This window comes from Phascolarctos cinereus, unplaced genomic scaffold (assembly GCF_003287225.1).
Source record: "Phascolarctos cinereus isolate Bilbo 61053 unplaced genomic scaffold, phaCin_HiC Scaffold_2;HRSCAF=192, whole genome shotgun sequence".
Lineage (NCBI taxonomy): Eukaryota > Metazoa > Chordata > Mammalia > Diprotodontia > Phascolarctidae > Phascolarctos > Phascolarctos cinereus.
Genome location: NW_027555625.1, coordinates 90,473,989 through 90,495,739, shown reverse-complemented (window position 1 = coordinate 90,495,739; position 21,751 = coordinate 90,473,989). Strand labels below are relative to the sequence as shown.

The window sequence follows — 21,751 nt, the reverse complement described above, 5'->3', positions numbered from 1 at the left end:
CAACAGGTATGTAGTGGCAAATTCGGCCCATACTGAAGCCAAAGGGAAAAACAGCAAGGGGTGGGCGGCTCTTCTCTGAAAACACCCGAGGAACCAGCCAGAAAAGCTTTTATGGCCCCGACAAGTTTTCTGCTGAATACCAAGCAACTAAATTACCCTTCCCTAATGGAAGTTACATTTTCATGCTCAGTCAAAAAGCCAACAAAATACACGATTTATACAAAATAGCATCAACCTCTTAGGTAGCCTTTTCTAGCACTTATATCCCAATTCACATCATATGTCTTGTGCTAAAATAAAATATATTTTTCATAACCAACTCGAATGTGGCTTTTCAGAGCATCACACGATAAACTACCACGGGTAATATCAGAAAAAATTTTGCACTGACAAAATTAACTTAGTCTAGCAAAGGTGCCCTAGGAATTTATGTTTTATCCTAAACATGGTACAGCTTTGTCAGGAGCTAGGAAAAATGTATAGGGACATAATACTTATGGATTCCTAATCAAACAGAAGCCTTCCTTTTGAAATAGCTACTTCCACAGTGCCCATGTAATGAAATGGATCATACATTTTAATGGCAGTTATGGGGGTCTAACAGCATTATGTAAAAATAAATTTTCATCATAAAGCTTAACAGATATATCAACATGCAAATTTTGAAGGTCAAAGGATTTTTGACCTCATGATTAGAATTCTCTTAAAATTTGATGTAACTTTCTAGATCTTGATGACATTTTGAACATAACCATAGTTTACAATGCCAGTCTCCTATAAATTTCCAAAGACTCTAAGGAGTAGGACTATTCCCAAGAAAAGTTCTTTGCAGAAAGAATAACTAAGGAACCATTAACCTTTTACAATTAACAATTGATATGTTTTTATTCACACACTAAACTAAATAATAAGCAGGCCCCTGTACTGTGTATATTTGTAGGTAGGGAATATCATAGGTATCTCCTTCAAAGTTTTCCACTCACAATCTTTTACCAGGATCTGCTAACATTACACCCGATGCAGACATAAGAGACAAAATCTTAGCAGTTCATTAAAAAAATACATTTTCTTCTCAGAGCAATATTGAAATTTCTCTACCCTAAACACACAAGTGAAAATGAAATTCTTGTCAATCTCTGTATTTTCATGAGATGATCTAATTATTTTGTTGTTTATGTGTGAAGATAGGTGTATATTTGTATATATCACACACTCAAAAGAAAGAATGGGCAGGCTTGGGTGTCAGTGCTATGGATGGAGTTTTCTTTGTCTCAGATTTTGTGACTGTCTGGGTAGGGAAAAAGTCTATGCTTTTTCCCCCAGTATGAAGAAAGTGGAGGACAGCTATGTGCACTGTTATTTAAAACATCCCAAATGCTTCTGATTTTTAAACAAGAAAATATTCAGCCAGTATGCAACCCATACAATCCCCAAAGGAGAGCTACCACTAGTGAACTACTCAGCTAAATGGCTGGTTTGCATTGCCCTGGTCTTTATCTAACACTGAGAATAGACTGCTGTTTTGTCCAAAGAGGAATAAATTGCTGTTATTGTGATGTTAGCCCATCACTTGGCATTGCAATTCAAGTTTTTGTAAGAAAGAAATGTATGATCTAACTGAGACTTGACCTATGCCTTCAGAGAACCATCTAGGTGCTCTAATGGAGCAGAAAAAGTGGTGAATATAAGGACATGCAAACCGATGGTGGTGAAATATTTGTTTGATGATAGACGTTGAACAGAGGAAGACTTTTAGGAGTGGGTGTTTTTATGACAGCCAAGTTTGTTTAATGTGCAAAAAGGCCCTCAACAAATCTTCCCTTTCCTTTAATTTTTTTTTTAAAAAAAGGTCCTTATATTAAATACCCATTATTTTGCCTCTAGTATTGAATGAGGATGCAAAGATGACCTGTTAATGACATTACAGCTCCGTATGCACAGATGATCCTTTACAGATAAGCATCTGGATTTCTACAAAAGCATTTAAACCATTTTGAGGAAGCACCAGGAAAGAATATACTCAGATTCCCTGCAGAAAAGTGATTCTCTGTTAGTTCTGGGTAGCACCCATTTAATGTTTACTATACCCTGGAAGCACTTCAAATAACAATATATGTTTGGTTTAAATAAGATAATTACCAGTCAGATATTTTTAAATCCCATACATGCAATCCAGTTTATCAGCCATTTGTTTAGAATTTTTCTGGGAAGGACTTGTTTTTAAAGTGGCCTGGAGACAAGCAGCAGTTAGATTTTAGACTCGATAAAGGCTCACTTTTCATTCATAGTCAGAGCCTAAATGTGCTCTTCTTGTACCTAAACAGATAATAAGCACTCAGCACACTCCCCCTTCTTGACACAACACACTGAGACTAATCACACATAATTGGAGAGGAGGAGCAGAGGGCTGGGCAAACTATTGTGTCCGAAGGACAAACGGTCAGTTTATGATGCTTTGGTCTGATGCAGTGATTTCTTGTACATCTATAGGGGAAAAAAGCATTGTGTGTGTGTGTGTGTGTGTGTGTGTGTGTGTGTGTGTGTGTGTGTGTGTGAGAGAGAGAGAGAGAGAGAGAGAGAGAGAGAGAGAGAGAGAGAGAGAGAGAGAAATAGCTAATATTTGGGGGAGGTTCCAAAGAAATGGCTTTTTTTGGCGTAAAGAAGAATCATGATGTGCGTATTGTTTACAAGTCTCCCCCTAAACAAGAAAACCTCTGCAAAAAACTCTAACTAAAAATAATTTTGTTCCCAATTAACCAGAAAAGCATTAGGTTTACCACAAGTATATGTGAGTTTTCACGGACAAACAAAACAGTTTGGTTCAGGAAGAGCATGAAGCTGGCTGGGCTGGGAGGACGAGGAAAACAGCTTTGGAGAGCTTAAGAATCACTGTATCTAAAAAAAGGTAAAATCTGAAACTCAAAACCCTACAATATTCTGGAGGTGAGATGAGGCAGAAATCTTAAGACTTTCCAATATCAACAAGCCAAAAACAAACAAACAAAAAAATCAACCACTTTTCTTTTATCTTATCAATTACATGTTCAGATTTTTTTGGAAAAATATATGACTATACATATTGATGTTTGCCTTCTCTGAGTTGTTTAGTCTTTTATCCGTGTTTGGTTAAAACTAGCAGAAGTGGATAATGAATGTTTTCTTCATATGTATCCCATCCTTCATTTTTCAACTGAAAATTAAAAAAAATAAGGGAGGATCAGTTTTTACTTATAGATAATAACTTACTTTAACCATTTATGAGAAACATCATCCAGAAACTGATACACAACTTAAAAGCAAACACAAATTTTAGCACTCTATGGAAACCCAACGATAGCATTATGGAAATACGAATCATAAGTTACTTTCATGAGCAGCACTTTTCAGAACACAAACCAAACAGCATTTTACAAAAAGAATCTGAACAACAAATTACTGACTCAGGAAGTTAATGACATTACCCAAGGATTTCACCAGAAAGTGTGAAGTTTTTCACCAGGAGGTTAACTTACCATCCCTAGACCAAGCTATGTGTAATGACGCTGCAGCTCCATCCTCCTCCCCACCCCACTGTGTTAGAGATCGCCAGACATTAGCAGACCCCGACAATACCTCGACAGGACAAGGTTTGCCTGGGCTTAGATATCAGAAAGGCCCTGTAGCAGCTCCTGAAGAGTCTGTTATTTGTTTTCTTTTTTTACATTAATGATGTGAAATTCAAAAATTTCTTTATCAGAGAAAAATAATGAATTAAAATTTAAAAAAAGACTCACAAATCTAAAATTAACATTCCCTTAATTAGCCAGAATGGTAAAAAGATATTTTGCTAGTTACAAATACCAAACTCAAATTTTTTTGAGTGTCCAATTATGCTGAGATCCTCGATCAGCTGCTTTTTTTTTTTTTTACTACTTGTTAAATATTTTATTTTTTAAAAAATGATTTGGAGGTAAGGACATCCTGAATATTATTTCCAACTGGAGAATGAAACAATTTAGGGATTGATATAAATCGGCCAAATACGACCCCCAATCTAAACAAATGAAGCAGCTCAGCTCTGCTTTCTTTCCCAGAATGGCCAGAAACAAAATATGGGCTAGTCTAGGACAGGGTACTGTAAACGTAATTGGAACGTAGGCCTTCTCTAGAGCATAGTCCTTAGCTGGGAAGTGGCTCTGGATGCCTTGGGCCCCTCATTAATTAACATACTTTTCTCCTTCCATAGGGAGAAAAAGCTGATTTGGTCTTTTCATTCTAATCTACTTTATTGAGGTGTATGTTGCATAAACACTGAAGTAACTTCAATTTATTTCCTAGAAGATTGTCAATATGGAAAGATCTTTACAGATTCTTGTCACCCCAACATAGCAAAGATTTTTAAAAATCTTTTTTTTTTAAATCACAGTTCCCCATTCTTTTCATTCTTAGAAGAATACAGGATAAATGACCTCACAGATTTCCTATAGCAAAACCACCAGTCAGGACCTACTAAGTTCAAACATCTCTGATCCTACTTGCCCCCCACCTGGGAGACTGACAGAGGGAATTCCCCCCAAATGCTTTACACTGGGTGGAGAGAGGCAAAGGCAGCTGAATTCTTTCCTCAGGGAGTGGGGATAAAGGAAAGTTGATTACTCAGCTTGAATCAGCTGACCTACTCAGTCACAATGTACTAATAGAGAGAGACTCAAATGAGCTCTTTATAAAGTCCCTGAGGTAATATGTGGGATAAATAATTCTTCTGTAAATATGGGCTAGAAACCACTTTTAACTTGGATTCTGTGCTGACCTCTGCAGGCCAAAACAGAGTCTTCATTCCTGGAAGGGGGTAGGTCCAGTTCAATGCCATCTGTGAGCCCTTCCAGCAATGGAGGAGGAGGGAACCCTCCAAGAAAATATTATAACCTGTCACCAGATCATGAACGTGTCAAGACTATAGCATCAGGGTACTTGAAACACACACAAAACAGTTAGAAAAATACCTGCTTCGGTGGGGAATGTTATATGGCTTAAGAGTAATTCCATGTATCAAAGCTATATTTCTGTGCCCAATTAATAATTATAATTTCAAGAAATGAAAAGGCACCTTTTTTAAAAACATGAACAAAAAGCAAATTGTGAATAAAACAATTTTTCAATTTTGCAGGTTAAAGCAAGGTCTTTGAGGACTGAACTAAATTACATAGCTGCTATTAGTAGCATTATGCTTTACTTCATAATTGGATGTAACACACTCAGCCTTACCCTGTGAATAGCTGCCGCAGGAGTGGAGTTCATACTGTTTACCCTTTACAGTATCCACAATTATCAACAGCACACCACACAGATTCTGAGCACCAGCCACTTATAATGTGGCATTCTGAATAGATAAGCAGAAATGCAATATGGCCGTTCTTTTGACACAATGTCCTGACTTTACCACGGAGCCTGAGACTATTTTTCATTACTAAGTGCACATACATACACGTGTGTGTGAGCACATACATACATACATACATACACACACACACAGAGAAAATAAATCAACACAGGTAGTTTTGAGATAGAAGAAAATAATGCTTTGGAGGAAATGACATTTTAAAGGCTATTTCTATGAATGAGGGGATTTTCATTAACAAAATTCCAAGCTAACAGTATTTCCTTCCATTTCCTAAGTGAGATCTCTATGCCCCTCAACAATTTGCCAATCTCACATCTGGACACGTGTGATCCACCCAGCTGGGCAGTGTCTGCCATAGCTAGCTAGCAAAGGGACCGAGGGGTAGGAGTGGCAAGCTGGGTTGCGTTTTTCCTCCCAATGCCTGGGACAGATGCAAAGCCAATATTTTAAGAGCATCCACCACCTCGTGAAGATTGGCTCCCAAGCAAGGTGGCTGAAGAAGGTGGGTGCAGTATAACCAAAGCCCTGGCAGAAAGTCTAGAATGGCACAGATTTGATTACAGTCTTGCTTTTTTAACGGAAATAAAATTTCACAGCTAACAATGAAAGGTGAAAAGTTTAAGAGGCAAAGCTGTTCCTCCTGATCACTGACTGTTAATCAGCTTCATGGGTGGCTGCCTAAATCTGTGGATTTTTTTTTAGACTTGCACTACTGCCAAGATTGTAACTAATTTTTTCCCCCTGTTGTAGGAGGAGGGGTGAAAAACTCTACATAGGAGGCAGCTGTGTATGAGTGACACGAGGCACTAATGCAGAGGGCAAAATTAAAATTCATGAATCTCTTCACAACCATTTGTGTAACAAGATTAAGACGGGACAGCAGCAAAGAGCTGTATTATCAGACGTCTTACAGTTCTCCAGCTGGTTACGCTCTATTCCAAAACAGTAGGGCTAAGAGGATAACATGCAGCCTGAAGGAAAACTCCTCTCCTTCATTTGGGAGCAGTCTCATCCCAGGGAAGATAGAAGTTTACGAGGAGATGGAGGGGAAGACAACTGGTTTTCCCCACTAGGAAGGAAAACTTTTTAAAGCTGGGGCTCACTAGCATAAGGCAAATATAAGAAAGCTTCTGATGTCAACATCCCCTACCCTCCCTACCCTACCCTATCCTACTGTGGGGAGGCTCACATCCCCAAGCAAGTACTCCTGGGCTTGGCTCACTTGTCCAGCATGCAGCACTGCTTCCTATTTTGTCCTGAGGATGGATGGGATGGTAGTAAGAGAGAAACAATGGAGCTAGCTCTCTCAGTGGCTTTGATATCTATTCAGTCCTTTGGAAGGTGCTCTCTGAATCTGTAAGGAGGCAGCATTCACTCCAGACCAGCTCTGCCCACCCTGCTCACCAACACCTACCTCCACACTCCCCCTCCAAAGGCCCTAGTACAGTGGGGATCCCTTCTGTACACCCTCATTTTATAAACGACAACTACAAGTGTATCCCTTATAGCTTTGCTAGTATGCATCTGTTCTGAGAGTAATTATTCTAACGTGATCCAAGGCCCTCGATGCTGGAAAGCCTGGTGCTATATGTGTCTGTTTGGGGGACAAGAGGCACCCTTTTATAGTCATACAATCTCAGGATTTTGAGCTGGATGGGTATCTTCTAGCCCAATATTCTCATTTTACAGATGAGGAAAACTGAGGGCCAGGCAGCCAGGATTCAAATCCATGTCTCCTGATTCTAAATCCAGCACTCCTTCCCATTTTGGGCTAAACACCACCAAAAAACTTAGGTATACTGTTGCCATCATGTTATACCAATTACCTAAAGCTCTCCCTGAACATCTCCTCCTGGCAATATTGTATTACATTTCTGCTGCTTAAAAGATGACAAAAGAGATCCCTGAGGTAATATGTAAAGTGAATGAATAGGGGAAAACTCACATACTTTGATTTTTTAGACATTTATGCTGAGATAATGAATTAAGGCCCTCTGTCAATTCTACTTATTCAATAAATGCTACTTTTGTGAAACTAGTCAATCAGTCAATGATTATTTTTGAGGGTGCTTATTTATGGGCGTGCACTATGCTGAGGTAGGCACCAGGCAGAGTTTAAAGAGAAAGTCACTGTTCATTGAGCACTTACACAGGTGTGTGTGTGGGGGGGTAAGCCAAGGACTCTACCATTGACTTTTAGAACGGTCACTGAAGATGATAGGGTGGACATGTCCCACAGTGCAGAGCCCCCTCATAATCACCTGGTAACTTGGATTTTACAAGCCGACAATGAGAAAATACATTTGATGTTCCAGGAGATGATAATAATGATTCACATTTATATAAGTGCATGGCATCATGATAAAATTCATCATCAGGTGACCTCTGTACCTCTAATCTCTTCCCTAGTAACTATAGCTGGAGAGGAGACCACTCTGTTATGAGGAATGGAGAAAAAAAGGGGGAGTATGAGAGAACATTCCGCCTACCACATAATACCCTAAAAGCCATTCCTCCTGTTCTGGGGGTGGGGTGAATGATGGAAAATAGGCTTCTAGGCAACTGGATGAGAGCTGACTTACATGTAATTTTCTTCCCCTCCCCCCATAATAAATGGTGGACCAGATTCTGTCAGAAGGAATAAATTGCTAGTTATAGAAGTATTTAACTCTTTCAGTCCATAAGGTCCCATTTTAGTAAACCTTCTTCCACGGACTAAAATGGGACCCTGGTGACCCCAGGAAGTCAATGAATTTCCAGGAAGTGGCTGGCTTCCTCAATCTCAATCTGCATCCATATTTTTTCTAAAAACAAGACATTGCCTGCTATACCAATGGGTAATAAAGAGTGTTGAGAAGGCTATTAATATTTTCCCAGGAGGAAATCGAGGTCAGGCCTTTACTTTTTTGCAACTACAACTTATAAAATCATGATGAGCCAAAGGATCTTGCTGAGGTCAGATTAGCTCAGCACAGGCGATTTCTGTGAGGCGTGGAGCAATGCCCTGAAATCATCAGAGGTAATAAATGTGATCCTGATAAGCCTGACATGTATTAACAAACGTAGGATTCCTAAAAAGTTTTCTGTGGAACACTTGCCTCTTCATGTCCTACATTACTCTTCTCCTATAAATAATAAAAAGGCTGATAACACTGCTTTATGTAAGCAAGCTTAGAAATCACTCTCAGATAAGTGCTTTTGACCTAAATCTTGTAGCTCCTCGATCTGACATATAACCTCGCAACTGTGAAATTCTGTATGAGATTTAGCGGTCTGAAACTGCCAACTGACCCAGCTATAAAGCTAGGGGAGATAAGGATTTACAGTCCGATATGATACAATTAGACATTCACCTTCTATTTATTTTGGGACAGCAAAGCATTTAACCTACTTAAAGGCGGGAGGTTTTTTCATTAAAATATAAATGCTTGTTTATTATTCATTTCCATACCCTGCATCCCACAAATTAGTCTATTATGAATGGAAAGATTAGTTTGTTACAGAAAAAAAGAGTGAACTGGCGCCGTTTCTGAAAAATCCTCCTAGACGTGCAAAGATAAAAGATGACTTTGCCACACAAAAATAATCAGATACAAATAGCTGTTCAGAAGCAACACACCTAAGGAGTACTTTAATCAAATATTTAGGTTACCTGCCAAAAAGACCATGATCTCTTCATAATGCAATGCGGATTAAAGTGTTATCTAACACAAGCAGAAAACTAACCTTGGAGTGGAAGTTTGAAATGTGTTCATCATAATTTTCATGTCTTTGGAGAGAGAAACCAGCTTTTTCAGCTAGATTGCAAAACTGGTTTAAAGTAGTCCCTCGGAGTGGGGCAAACACCATCGCTTTCCCCTAGAACATTAGAAAGGAAATTCACGCATTTTCAAACTGGAAAGTGACCAGACATAAGAGACATTAGCACAAGCATTTAGAGAACTGCTCTTGGGCAGGGAAGACCCAATTGTTCTTAATGAGGCTCCCACAGAGGGAACAATAAAACTGGATATTCAAAATAAGACTAGATTTTAGTGAAAGAAAAATTATAAAGTATTTTGACAAGTTTTTTTTTCCACATCAAAAATGAACCACTCTCACACAAGCAACACACATAACAAATGGAATGATGCTGAAACTTGGTGTTTGGTACAATACACACCATCTCTCTAAAGTCTAACACAGAAACCTTTTGGTTGTACAGAGTGCCTAGAACAGTAGCACGTACCCACTGTTACTGAATACCCAGGGGCTGTTCAATAACAGCTGAAGATATGTACACAATGCAGAACATCTCAATAATATTTGTAGGTATGGGGATACACAACCTCCATTTGTTATGCCTTGAAAATGCTTTATAATCAGAGCCTCATGTCAAGCAATGCTCCATAAAAACACATATGATCACCAAGGTGTTTTTTTTTTAACAAACACGTAGAGTATTCAGATTTCACTACTACCATCAGCCTTTTCCATTAATGTGTAGTACAAGGCTACTATCTATTGGCTTCCAAATTCATTGAAATCCGTCAAAATGGCCATGATTTGAGCAAAGCAACTCCTTCTAGCATTCCAACATCTGAATTTCAATGACACTAATTTAACAGAGAAAATCAATATAAACATAGACTTCACTCAGTACCACATAGCATTAAGACATTCTTTTTTCTTCTTCAACAAGGTATTTCCTTGATTTCAGAGGAACCTCTGACATAAAGTTCCTCTGAATGATGACAACTACTAGGGTGTCACACAGGTATTTTGTTCTCCTGAAATTTTTAGGTGTTCAAATCATCAAACTATCTTTGTCTTTCTAAAGAAGTCTACAAGCTCCTAATTATTTTCAAAGCAGCTATCAACATTGGCTGCTGGCACACTACTACAGTCAAGCATCACTTTGGGGAGATTTTGCAATCATAAAAACATACCATATTTGCTCCTGAAGAACAGATTGTCATTTAGAGTGGTAGAAGAATATAGCACAGAACAGTGGAAACAACACTGAAATTAGAGCCATCAGACCCCAATTCTAGTGCCGGCTCTGATGGAAAGTCACTTAACCTCACTGTCTCAGTTTCTTCATCTGTCAAATTGTGTAACAACATCTTCAAGTAAGGGGTTGTTTTGAGGATCAAATGACATCACTTATGTAAAGCACTTTGAGAAACAAGGAGGGTTACCCAAATGTAAAACTGAAATTTTATTTTTAATAGCATCTAATCCAAGGCTACACATATTTTATATTCAATAAATATTTATTGAATTGAATTGGATGCATATGCACTCACTTCCTCAACTACCTGTATGAGGATACACTGTCACACACACACACACACACACACACACACACTATATTTTTATAATGTGTTTACATGTATATAAGCACACCAAGGCACATAATTATAGCAGCGCCATTCATGCCACTACACTTATGGGTCTGTCAGCTTTTCCATTATTAATTGCTATTTTCAGGAGGTTTTCAAACTTAGCCACAAAAATTCATTCTGATGTGAAACTGGATATAATACGTGGTCTCAGCAGGGGAGCAAAAGCCTCCATTAAAAAGGAAAAAAGAATAAAGAATCCTAGTAGGTCATTTAGTCATTTCTGAAAGCTGGTTGGCTTTTTAGATGTCTGAACAATGAAAACTGTTTCATTTAAAGCTGCCTTCCAGAATTGTTTTACGGTCACAATGAGAGAGTCAAATTTTTAAAGCTATTATCTATGTTATACATTTAAATCACTGCCATGGGCTTCTTGGGTTAAGTCGACATTCAGTTTCACAAAACCAGTCCATATTCTGTCACTAGCTTGCCGGGTGACCTTGGGCAAGTCACCTGGCCTTTTAAATCTTGCAGGAAAGCTAAAGGATGGCTGGAAGTGATCTCACCCATTGCTCATAACCTTTTTGACATTGCCTCTGAACTTCACTTACATTCTGCCCATACTGTAGTTGTTTGCATAGAGGTCTTTCCCACCTTAAGGGCAGGGTCTTTGTCTTACATCATCTTTTTGTTTCTTTAGGGCCTGGGGGCCAGAGCCTTGCCCATGATAGGCGCTTAACAAACAATTTAAAAATTGAGTTGAATAGCATGTAAAATTTTGATGACCAAATCCATATCCTGAATGATCTAAAAACTAAAGCCCTTGGGAGACTTAGAGGTCTATTTCATTTTAAGATATCCATATATGAAGTAAAGTCGCCTCTCTAATAAGCTCTATTTTCAGCTTATTGTGATGTCATAATGTTCAATCTGGGATGGCATTATATCTAGTAAGAAGAGAAATAATGGCAGAGAGTAATTATTTGAGCCTATTATTTATTTACTTTTAAATTTACCTTCCCTTCTTCCCTTCCTCCCTCCATTTCTTCCTTCCTTCTTTCCCATCCTTCCTTCTGACTGGGGACTTCTATCTCCAACCCAATTAATATAATTAAAGAAGGCAGCTCAGTAAAATGATTCAATGAGTAAACTGGATGGGGTGGGGGAGTGTCAATCAATCTGAAAGAAATAAAGTCTTTTGACCACTGGATACGCAGCTGATGCCACTCAGAAAATAGCCCGTGATTGGATGAAAGAATAAGACACACTTCTCCGCCTAGGTACAAAACAAAGCAAGCCAGGTCAGCACAGTAAAGTCTCTTGTCAAACAAATGCAGTGGTGGAAGATTGCCAGTCAAGTCTATGAGGGAATCACTTGACGGTGGGGTGGAGAGAGCCTATTTCTGCCTCTGTCTCTCCCATCCCAGTTCAGGAGATTCTGATGATATATCAGAAAGGGACTCTGGTGAGGAGGGTTGCTCCAATCTACTGGAGCCAGTAGCAGTGAATGAAGAATACAATCTTTCAACCTGGGAAGCAACTCCTGTGGAGATACAGTGACTAACTGTTCCTACAGCCACAACTATTGAAGACCCAGAAAACAAAGTTTTCACTAAGGTCCTTTTACTGTAAGTGGTTCAATATCAGAAACTTAGAAGATTTTATCCGTAGAAATGACCTTAAGGAAGAGGAGTTATTATCTACTTTATCCTGGCACCCTAAGGACCATGGGATCTTTCCATTTTGCTTGCAGTGGAAATTTTCCCTATGTGTTTCTCCCCAATTAGAATGTGAACTCCCTGAGAGCAGGGACTGTCTTACTCTTCTATTTGTATTCCCAGTGCTTAGCACAGTGATTTGCACATTGTAAGTGCTTAATAAATGACCCATTCATTCATTCATTCCATGACAAAAGTGGTTGCAATAAAATTCACCTAAGAACAGTGGCAACTTCTGGAACTGTGGACCCCTTGTAACAGTGAAATTGCCAGCTGTCAACTTTACAAAGGCACCAGAGGACAACTGCATTTAAAAGGAGCCTCCGAAGGCTCTCCAAAGGAAGAAAAGGACTTCCAATAACCAGTAGTTGTGAGATGCCCTTTTATAACATGCATTATTTATACAGTCTCTCTACCTTTGTACTTTAAATTTGAGCCCATTTTCCCTAGGATGTGTCCACAGCAAGAATGTACCTATAGTTTGGGGTGGGGGGATGTTTTATACTGAATACTCTTATAGTATTACCTTAGTAAATACCCTTTTCTAACAGCTAATTGAGGTGACTGGCTGATAATCAATGGGATGCACACCAGTGAGGGCTCATAAGCAACAGTAGAAACACAGCCCCTCAAGGTTACCTCTAAAGCCTGAGGATAGTCACATGCTGCCTTCTGGGGACCTCACCCACCAATGTTAATGGGAGCTGGGGAAATAGTCCTCGAGTGGTGCTATGCTATGGAGGTGCAAGCCTTTGCAAGCACTAAGACAGGTGCCTCATAGATATAAGGTAAGAAATAACTTCTGATAAGTTTTATAAAATGTTATTTGTTGAATCTGCATAATTCTGTTTTGGGAGGGGTGGGGTGTGATTATAACTTCTGCCTGTAAGTTTGGGATGTTATAAGATCTATGACAGGTACTTTTCTGAAATTTTTTAGTAAAAGGCACTGGGTAAAGTATTCAAAAAGGGTAATATTTGAATCTCCCTGGCACCCCAGAGAATTGTTCTGGATTGGGGATATGGACAATGAGTTCCAAATGCATCCCAGTTGGGACTGAAAATTAATAATTAATAATAATGAAAATAAGCAATTAACAAAGGGACAGATCAAAGAGTGCCTAGTCCCTTCAGCATGTGCTCAAAATAGTTTCAGTCCAAGCCACCATGAGAGTAAGTTTCTGGCCATGATGATTCAAAGGATGGTGCTATCTGTTGACAAAACGTCTTCTAATTGGCTGTGGAAAAACCAGTGATGCAGAAGGTGCTAACCCTGAACTAAGTGCACAAAAAAAGGTGTGTGCCACTCCAATTTAATTCTCTTTCCTTTGGAGGCTTTGAATGAGAAGAGATACTTTGAGCTGCAGTGTGGGGAAGGGTCAAGCTGGCCACACTCCCCAATCTGGTCAACATGTATCCATGAACACATAGTACCTTTGATTCTTTTGTGCTTATTCTTTCCTGATCTTAAGTGAATTACTAGACTGAGATGGGGAGTGCCCAGGGGATTGCATGAATTCAGGAGATCCACAGAGGTTCCATCAGAAGCCCCACCAGCAACCAGAGTCAGTAGTAGTGGCTACCAGAGAAGTAGTGACAAATGACAGTGGAAGCCTTTGCAGACAAATGTGGAAAGACCTAGGATGATGATGGCTATGGTCTTAGGGAATATGAGACTTGAAGAAAGAAGGGCTAGCTATGGACTTTAGAAAGGCACCGATACCTGCAGCCTAGCAGAGAGATAACTGAAGATACCTAAGGAGAACTTCATGAAGGCTCCACAGAGGAAAAAAAAGGGGTGGAGGGGCTGGGACCAGGAGTTGGGAGATACCCTTTGCTACACGTATGCCTCACTACCACTGTACTTTATGTTTCAGCCTGTTCTCCCAAGGCTGAACATTGTGTACCCATTAGTCATGCCATACCCTCTTCAGTTAATCTCTTTTCTAAAAGTTAATGGGAGTTCACCTGATTCTAATTATTAATAGGGCATCAGTGAGGGCTCAGGAACAATAGGGTTAGAAACCACAACCTGCAGGGATACCCCTAGAACCTGAGGATAGTGAAGATCAGCTGTCATCTGGGAACCATGGCCCTAGAGAGAATGTGACATTTCCTTCTTTCATCACACTCAAATATCTTGGAGGAAAGATGGGATTATTATAATCATCGTTGTTTTAAGGGTCTTCAACAATACCAGCAGAGCACAATAATCCACCTAGTAGGATCTGGGCAGATCAACTGCACTTTTTGTTTTCTAAAAATTAAAAATGTAAGAATTCTATGAATGTCAAGTTATCATGACTTTAAAGAGGTGACTTTCAATTAATCAAAGTTTAACTTCTTATATACTTACTTTTACAAAATATTTTTAAAATTCAGAAAGATCACTAAATCAAATGCAAATCTTTGCTTATGATAATTTTTTTTTTTGCTTTTTTGCTCATTTGTCTCCCTAGAGATGGCAGAAATTCCATGTATTGGTCTTATATATATCTTGAATGAATCTGTAGACATTTTGCTGGAGTTACATGTATTCACTTTCTTTTTTGGGGGGTCCTAACTTGTGATTTCATTGGAGTAGGAAAGTCCCCAGTGAAGAAACTCTCCCTATAAATGCATATCAGCAACTATTCTGCAACTTAAGAGTCTAAGAGTGTTTCTTGGGGCCAGTGAGAGGCTAAGTGACTTCGGCAGGGTCATATGGCCAGTATGTGTCAAAAGTGGGACTTATTCATAGAATTATCGGTTTAGAGTGGAAGGGACCTTAGAGGCTATCCATCTAGTCTAATCCCTTAATTTTAGAAATGAGGAAAGAATCTGAGGCCCAGGAAAATTAAGTGACTTGCCCAATACCTCAATGGGATTTGAACCTAGATTCTCTATCCACTACAGCATGATGCTTTGCTCTGCATTTACTTAATTAGTATGATTTAAACTTTTTAAGAGAAGTGTTTTAGGCTTATAAAATTTTTTTCCCCTTTTATGATAAATATTTTAGTAATTCCCTAAAAAATAAGAACTTACAATTATATTGGTTGTTTAATTGTTTCTCAGTTGTGTCCAACTTTTCAAGACCTTCGTTGGGGTTTCTTGGCAAAGATACTAGAGTGGTTTGCCATTTCCTTCTCTGGCTTATTTTACAGATGAGAAGCTGAGGTAAATAGCGTTAAGTGACTTGCCCAGGGTCACGCAGCTAATAAGTGTCTAAGTCTTCCTGACTCCAGGCCCAACACTCTATCTACTGTACTACTTAGCAGGCCCACACTTACATAAACATTTTCAAAATGCTTTCCTCATAATAACTCTATAAGGTAGGTTGTGCAAAGTATCATTGTCTACATTTTACAGATGAAAAAACTAAGGTTTAACGCATTAGCTCTCAAACTTTTTGGTTTCAGAACCCCTTTGCACTCAAAAACTACGGAGGATCCAAAGAGCATTTTTCATGTGGAGTAATATCAACTGATATTTATTGTATTAGAAATTAAAACTTCTTAATAGGATTATTTAAATAGTTTTGACTTTCCAGACCCTATGAAAGGGGTTATATCCTGGACCATGTTTTGAGAGCCACACTTACAGAGGTTATTTACCTATGGTCCTGGACTCAGGTCTCCTAACTCTAAGTCAAGTCCCCTGGAACCAGATTAAAATGTAATTGGGAAATACCTAACAAAATAAATAAAAATACAGTAGAACATAGATCATGTCAACAAATGGTTTTCTAAGTCAATGTGAGGCCAGCAGGGATCCTTATATAAAGTTTAGTGGCCCTGTTTTGATACCTCTGAACTACATCTACTAACATCTATTTGTCCAATTTGGTGCAACACAGTATGGTGGGATTACCAAAAAAAATAGAGGACGTTGACCCAACTCTCAAGGAATTTACTCTGTAGCTGGGAAGATAAGATTTACATTGATGAAACTAGAGAATAATACAAAGCAGTATGTGATCAAACACTAAATTTCATGATAAAGTATAAAAGATGTAGGTCTTAAATTTTGCTTTCAAGGAAAATTCGGTTTTGGAATGGGGGAGGGGAGAGGAATTCCAGGTGAGGTAAGGCAAAGGAATGGAGGTGAAGGACAGGAAGGGGACTAGATTAATTGAGGGGGAGTCAGTGCTGGGCAAGAGGTGGCACTAAAGCTGCTCAATGAGCTCAGGCCAAGTAGTGAAGAAGCCAGGCTAAGGGGTCCAGACTTGGACATGCAGGCCAATCTTCTCATTTCACAGATGAAGAAACTGAGCACTCTTTCTCAGGTGTGAGATTATAATAACAATAAGTAACATTTATTTAGCCATTTCTACACTTCGTATTGCACTTTTTAGAAATGATCTGTTAGGATGTAGGTAGTAAAAGTGTGAGCTGGAGAAAGACCTAAGCCTTCTTAGAGCAGGGAAGGTTCTTAACCTGGGGTCCATGAACTTGTTTTAAAAATATTTTTTATAACTAGTTCAATATAGTTGATTTCTTTTGTAATGGATTTTTATATGTTTATACAATCTTTTATACACTTAAAAACATTATTCTGAGAAGAGGTAAGTGAAAGTGGGCATTGACTTTACTAGGCTGCCAGGAGATTCCATGACATACACACACAAATGTTAAAAACCTCTATTTTAGAGATAGCTAGTTGGCCTTTAATCTTTAGCCTTATTAATATAGTTTATAGTTCATAGTGAGGAAAGATTTTATACATCTTGTTACTTTTTCTTTTCTATGTCCTCTCAATAATAGCTCCTCTCTAGGATGGAGGCTAGGTATTTTCTCTTAGGCTCTTCTTTGAGTTATAAAAGAAACTGAACCGACTTAGCTCTTCTCAAAACAACCCATTGCAGGTCCTCACCATTGCTTGGTAAGTTGTCATTTTCACCCAGGAATAGACCAAAAAAATGTTATAGGCCAAAGAGGCAGTAGAAAAATTGACAAGAACCTAAGTTTCCTGGCACTGTCTTCTCACAGCACTCAGCCCTTACAAACCAATTTCCGTGAGACAAGCAAAAACAGTTTGTACTAAATGTCAGTGAAATAAAGTAGATTAGAGATGTTAGATACCAAAAAAAAGGAGAAAATCTGTCAGTAAAAAGAAATTGCTCTTCTAAAGAGGGAGCCCATCATTTACATTTACAGCATTTCTCAGATAGAGTCAGGGCTCCTGGAATTTGGCAGTTAGGCTAAGGCTAGTTTCTAGAGAAGGTTAAATGAAGTCTGCAGTGATATTTTTGAATTCTTGACAATTTGGTAACAGTGATAACAAGCAGGAGACCTGTCAATACTGCTGTCCCCCAAATCTCCTCCTGGTCCTAGGTAAACTGCTATTTCCTAGCTTCCCTGAATGCCCTCTCTGAATACTCCAAAGCCATTTCTGAGGAGAATTAGCAGATAGAGTTTGTTAGTTGTCACTTCTGGTCCATAGTTCAACTTGCAGGCTGTTGCCTTATTTTAAATTACATTTGGGGCTTCCGATCTCAGACACTGGGATTGCTGGAGACTTGCAGTAGCATAGACTTCAGTGCATCTCGCTCTATCAATCATCAGTGACAAGACGCCAGTCACCAAAAAAGGGAAGTGTTGCTTCATTGAATACAATTTGCTGATTTCAACTTTTTTTTTTCGGTACTATCATTCACATTGCTGTCTTCGTGCAGTTTTGCTGCAGAATCTTCTCGCACACAGCATTGTTGAATACTGGCACAAGTGACATCTACTGTCTTTGTAGTTTCTCCCAAACCAGGGAATTTGGGAAAGTTTTCATTCTTAGCAAGTGACAAACATTTCCTGCCCAAACTCAAGTCTCTGCTGGTGAATCCTACTGCTCCTTGTTGGGAGGTTGTCTATAATTGCCCACCCAGGAACAGATGTCAGATTAGCAGCAGGGCTGGGACACAACCCTGAGATTTCTCCATTGCTTCTGGACCAAACTGGAAACCTGCCTTGCTCATTAAGCTCTCTCCAGGGACCCTTCCTCCCCTCAGCCACATCCCTATTTATAATCTTCTGAAGGGCTGAGTAGCAGCCCTCCTCCTCCACCCCAATCCCCTCCATTTGCCATTCTTTGCCTCTGGACACGTTGGGAACCAGCAGCTGGTTTTGCTTTAGCTAGAAATCTAGGGTTTGAAATTTCCCTAGAAGTCAAATCATTTTTTTCAGGGAACGCCATTCACAAGTGATCAATGTCTGAAGTGGAGAAAATTTTGCCCAACACTTTCTAAGCACAAATTTTAGAATGGGCCCCTTAAGCCTTTGTTCACTGCAGAACAAATGCATCTCCAGGCATTTCCCCACCCCCAAACATGGGGGCTACTTGGGTGGCATTGTACCTATGGAGAGAGATAAAGGAAGACTTTCGCACTTTCACCCTGCACACTAGAGTTCCATGAGTAATTAGCCCTCAATAAGCTGATTCACTGATCTTCAGCAAGTGGGTATTTCCTGCAAGGGGGGAGGATTTAGCTAACACTGGTGTTGTATATAAATAACTTGGTGATGTAGCTACAGAGAGTCCTAAGAATTCCCTCTAAATATCTCATGTTGAATTGTCAGAACCTTGAACTATTAGTAGGGGACTATGGATGCTGCTTCCAAATGCAGACAGTGGGGCACAGAGGAAAGAGCAGTATGCTTGTCCCTGGAAGCCCCTGGTCATCTCAGGTTCCTGCTTGTTACTGTCATCCCTTCTCTGAGAATGAGGGAATGGATGATAAGGATCATAGCACTTGCCCACCCATTTCACAGGAGTGGAGTGAGGAAAATGCTTTGTGAATCTGTAAGTCTTACAGAACCATATTTTTCTTCCTTACTGATCTATTAGAATCCCTACAGCATTTGTGCCTTCAAACCTTGAACGTGTTGGTTAAATTGTAGATAGAGGGAAGGGAATAAACATTTATAAAATGCCTACCACGGGACAGGGTCTGTGCTAAGTACTTTTAACAAATATTATCTCATTTAATTTTCAAAACAACCCTAGGAGGTTACTGAGGAATACTACTTGAGGATACTGAGGAAACTAGAGCTTAAGTGACTAGCCCAGGATCACACAGCTAGCAAGTCACTGATGCTATAACTGAACTTAGGCCTTTCTGATTCCTGGCCCAGTGCTCTATCTACTGAGCCACCTTCAGACAATTTAGCCACCAGTAAGGCAAGTTCCCATTATCCCATGTAACAAAGAAAAGTTTGGGTTTTTTAATTTTTAAAGAAATCTTATATTTTATCATTGCTAGACTAAAGCATGCTCTCCATCTCCCCCTCTCAGTGGATCTGTCTCCCACTATTTCTCCTCCTCTTCCTCTTCTTCATCATCTTCCTCCTCCTCCTTCTCTTCATCATCATCATCATCATCTTATTTTACTCCTTCTTCTCCTTCTCCTTCTGCTTTTCCTTCTCCTTCTCCTCTTCCTCCTCCTCCTTCTTCTTTCTCTCAATAATACTAGAACCTCCACATGTCAAAAAGATACCTGAGACCTGGGCCTTGGTCCCATGGAATGTGACATGAGTGTTAGTCTCAACAATAACAACTGACATTTTACTTAGCCCTTGACTGTTTGGAAAGCACTGCACACACTTTGCCTCATTTATGCTTCATCATAGCCCAATAAGGTGGGTATTATAGGTATTATTATCTCCAATTTACTGATGAGGAAATTAGAGAACAGGGAAGTCATGACGTGCCCAAGGGCACACAGCTAGATGATGGAATTTGAAGTTGGATTTTCCCGGCTTGGAGTCAATACTCTGTCTACTGTGCTATGCACTCACTAAGAGGGGGTTATCTTCTACCATAAATAAGTCTTAACTGGTGTCATTTCATTTGATTTTAGTTCCCAACTCAGAGATTTGGATCTTTCTAATACTGTGGATAAATACCAACTACAATCTGGCATTTGCTGCCTTCTTCCCACAGTTCTGTGCCCTTGGATTGTTGACTGCCTTCCTTCAGTGAGGGTTTACTGTATGAATAGGTGCATGGACCAATGGTTCAATTTTTAATGGAGGGGGCAGGAGAACTGCTTAAGATCCCAGTCTAATCTGCCCTTTGACCTACTCTTTACCCTAGTACTCTTCTACTGTGATCCCAGGTAGAGCAGGCAAATCCTCAGCAAAATGGAATTAGTTGTATTTGCCACAAATCTGCTTTGAAGGAATGTCGGTGATTAGGGAAGGACTGTTTGTACCAGGCAAGATCCAGGGGATATTGAAAATGACGCATTGATTGGTGACATTTTTCTACAGACCTCCCCGTTCCAGAATCTCAATGCCATTCTTCTTTAACATCACCTTATTTTAAATGCTTTCCTCTCAGCTGTGACTCCCAGCCCCCAAGGCTAGCCAGGAGGACCAAGTTCTCAGACATTCCTTCCTCCACCCCCAAGTTAGAATGGTCAGTCAACCATGGAGGCAGCCTTCAATAGCTTGGAGTATGGCTCTTCCTCACCTCAGGAGTATCTACCTACCTCACAGTGGGGATTACAAAGGCCAATCTAATTTAATTGATTAACACTTGCAAAGCTTTTGGAGTTCTTCAGAGGAAGCTATTTATACATTTGGGAGCTACCCAGAGATAACAAAATTAAAAAATAAAAACCCCAACAACAGTGTAAAGCAGAGGATGGTTATCAAAATGCCTTAGGACTTTCAGCAAGAAAAAGACATAAACACAAGATTAAAAGGTATTAGTAGTCTGGCTGAGGTTAGAGACCGAAATGTAAATTCTTTTCTTTAAAGACTTTTAAAACAAAAATTTGGAAATTCTTTTCTTCACCAATAGTCTCATTTCCTATGGAAATGTAAGTTTCTGCCTTATAGTGAGTAGGTCAGACCTAGGTTAACATCATTAACCTGTTTTAAATTCTTAGGGCACAGCAAGTGTCTCACATACTTATATAATTTTTTTACGCTTGGGCTTTAAACATGTTTCCCTGCTTTAAATAGACGTTCATTCACTTTCCATCTTGGTTACAGGACCTCCTAGCTTAGCATAACAGCCCAACAAAATAAGGGTAGATATAAACTATGTAATTTACTCACAGGCATAAATGGATGTATAAATATAAAAAATGTGCACAAAGCTTGATGCCATGCCTGGCTTCATTGTGACCTAATGTCTGTAATATGTAAATATGGGGCTTACTTTGGAAAGAAAAGAAGTTTTAATATACAGATTCATCTAAAGTTCTTTCCCTTTGACATAAACAGAAACGAAGAGAGGAGAAATAATGTTCTTTCACAATAAATAAGAACACAGTGGCAAAGGTTACCATTGAAGGGATTATGTATGATAGGAACCAAAGTAAAAACTTTCACTTTTCCTTTAATATGA

The 21,751-nt window shown here is 39.2% G+C and overlaps 1 protein-coding gene across 1 annotated transcript in view; it reads right to left on the bottom strand.

The window, feature by feature from the left end:
- Window positions 1–3,009: 3,009 nt before the first annotated feature.
- Window positions 3,010–21,751, bottom strand: part of CAMKMT (calmodulin-lysine N-methyltransferase) — a 501,359-nt gene continuing 482,617 nt past the window's right edge. The window contains 2 exon segments of the mRNA XM_021001297.2: window positions 3,010–3,190; window positions 9,107–9,238. Of these exon segments, the coding sequence (XP_020856956.1) occupies window positions 3,113–3,190; window positions 9,107–9,238 (210 nt within the window). The 3' untranslated portion in view covers window positions 3,010–3,112.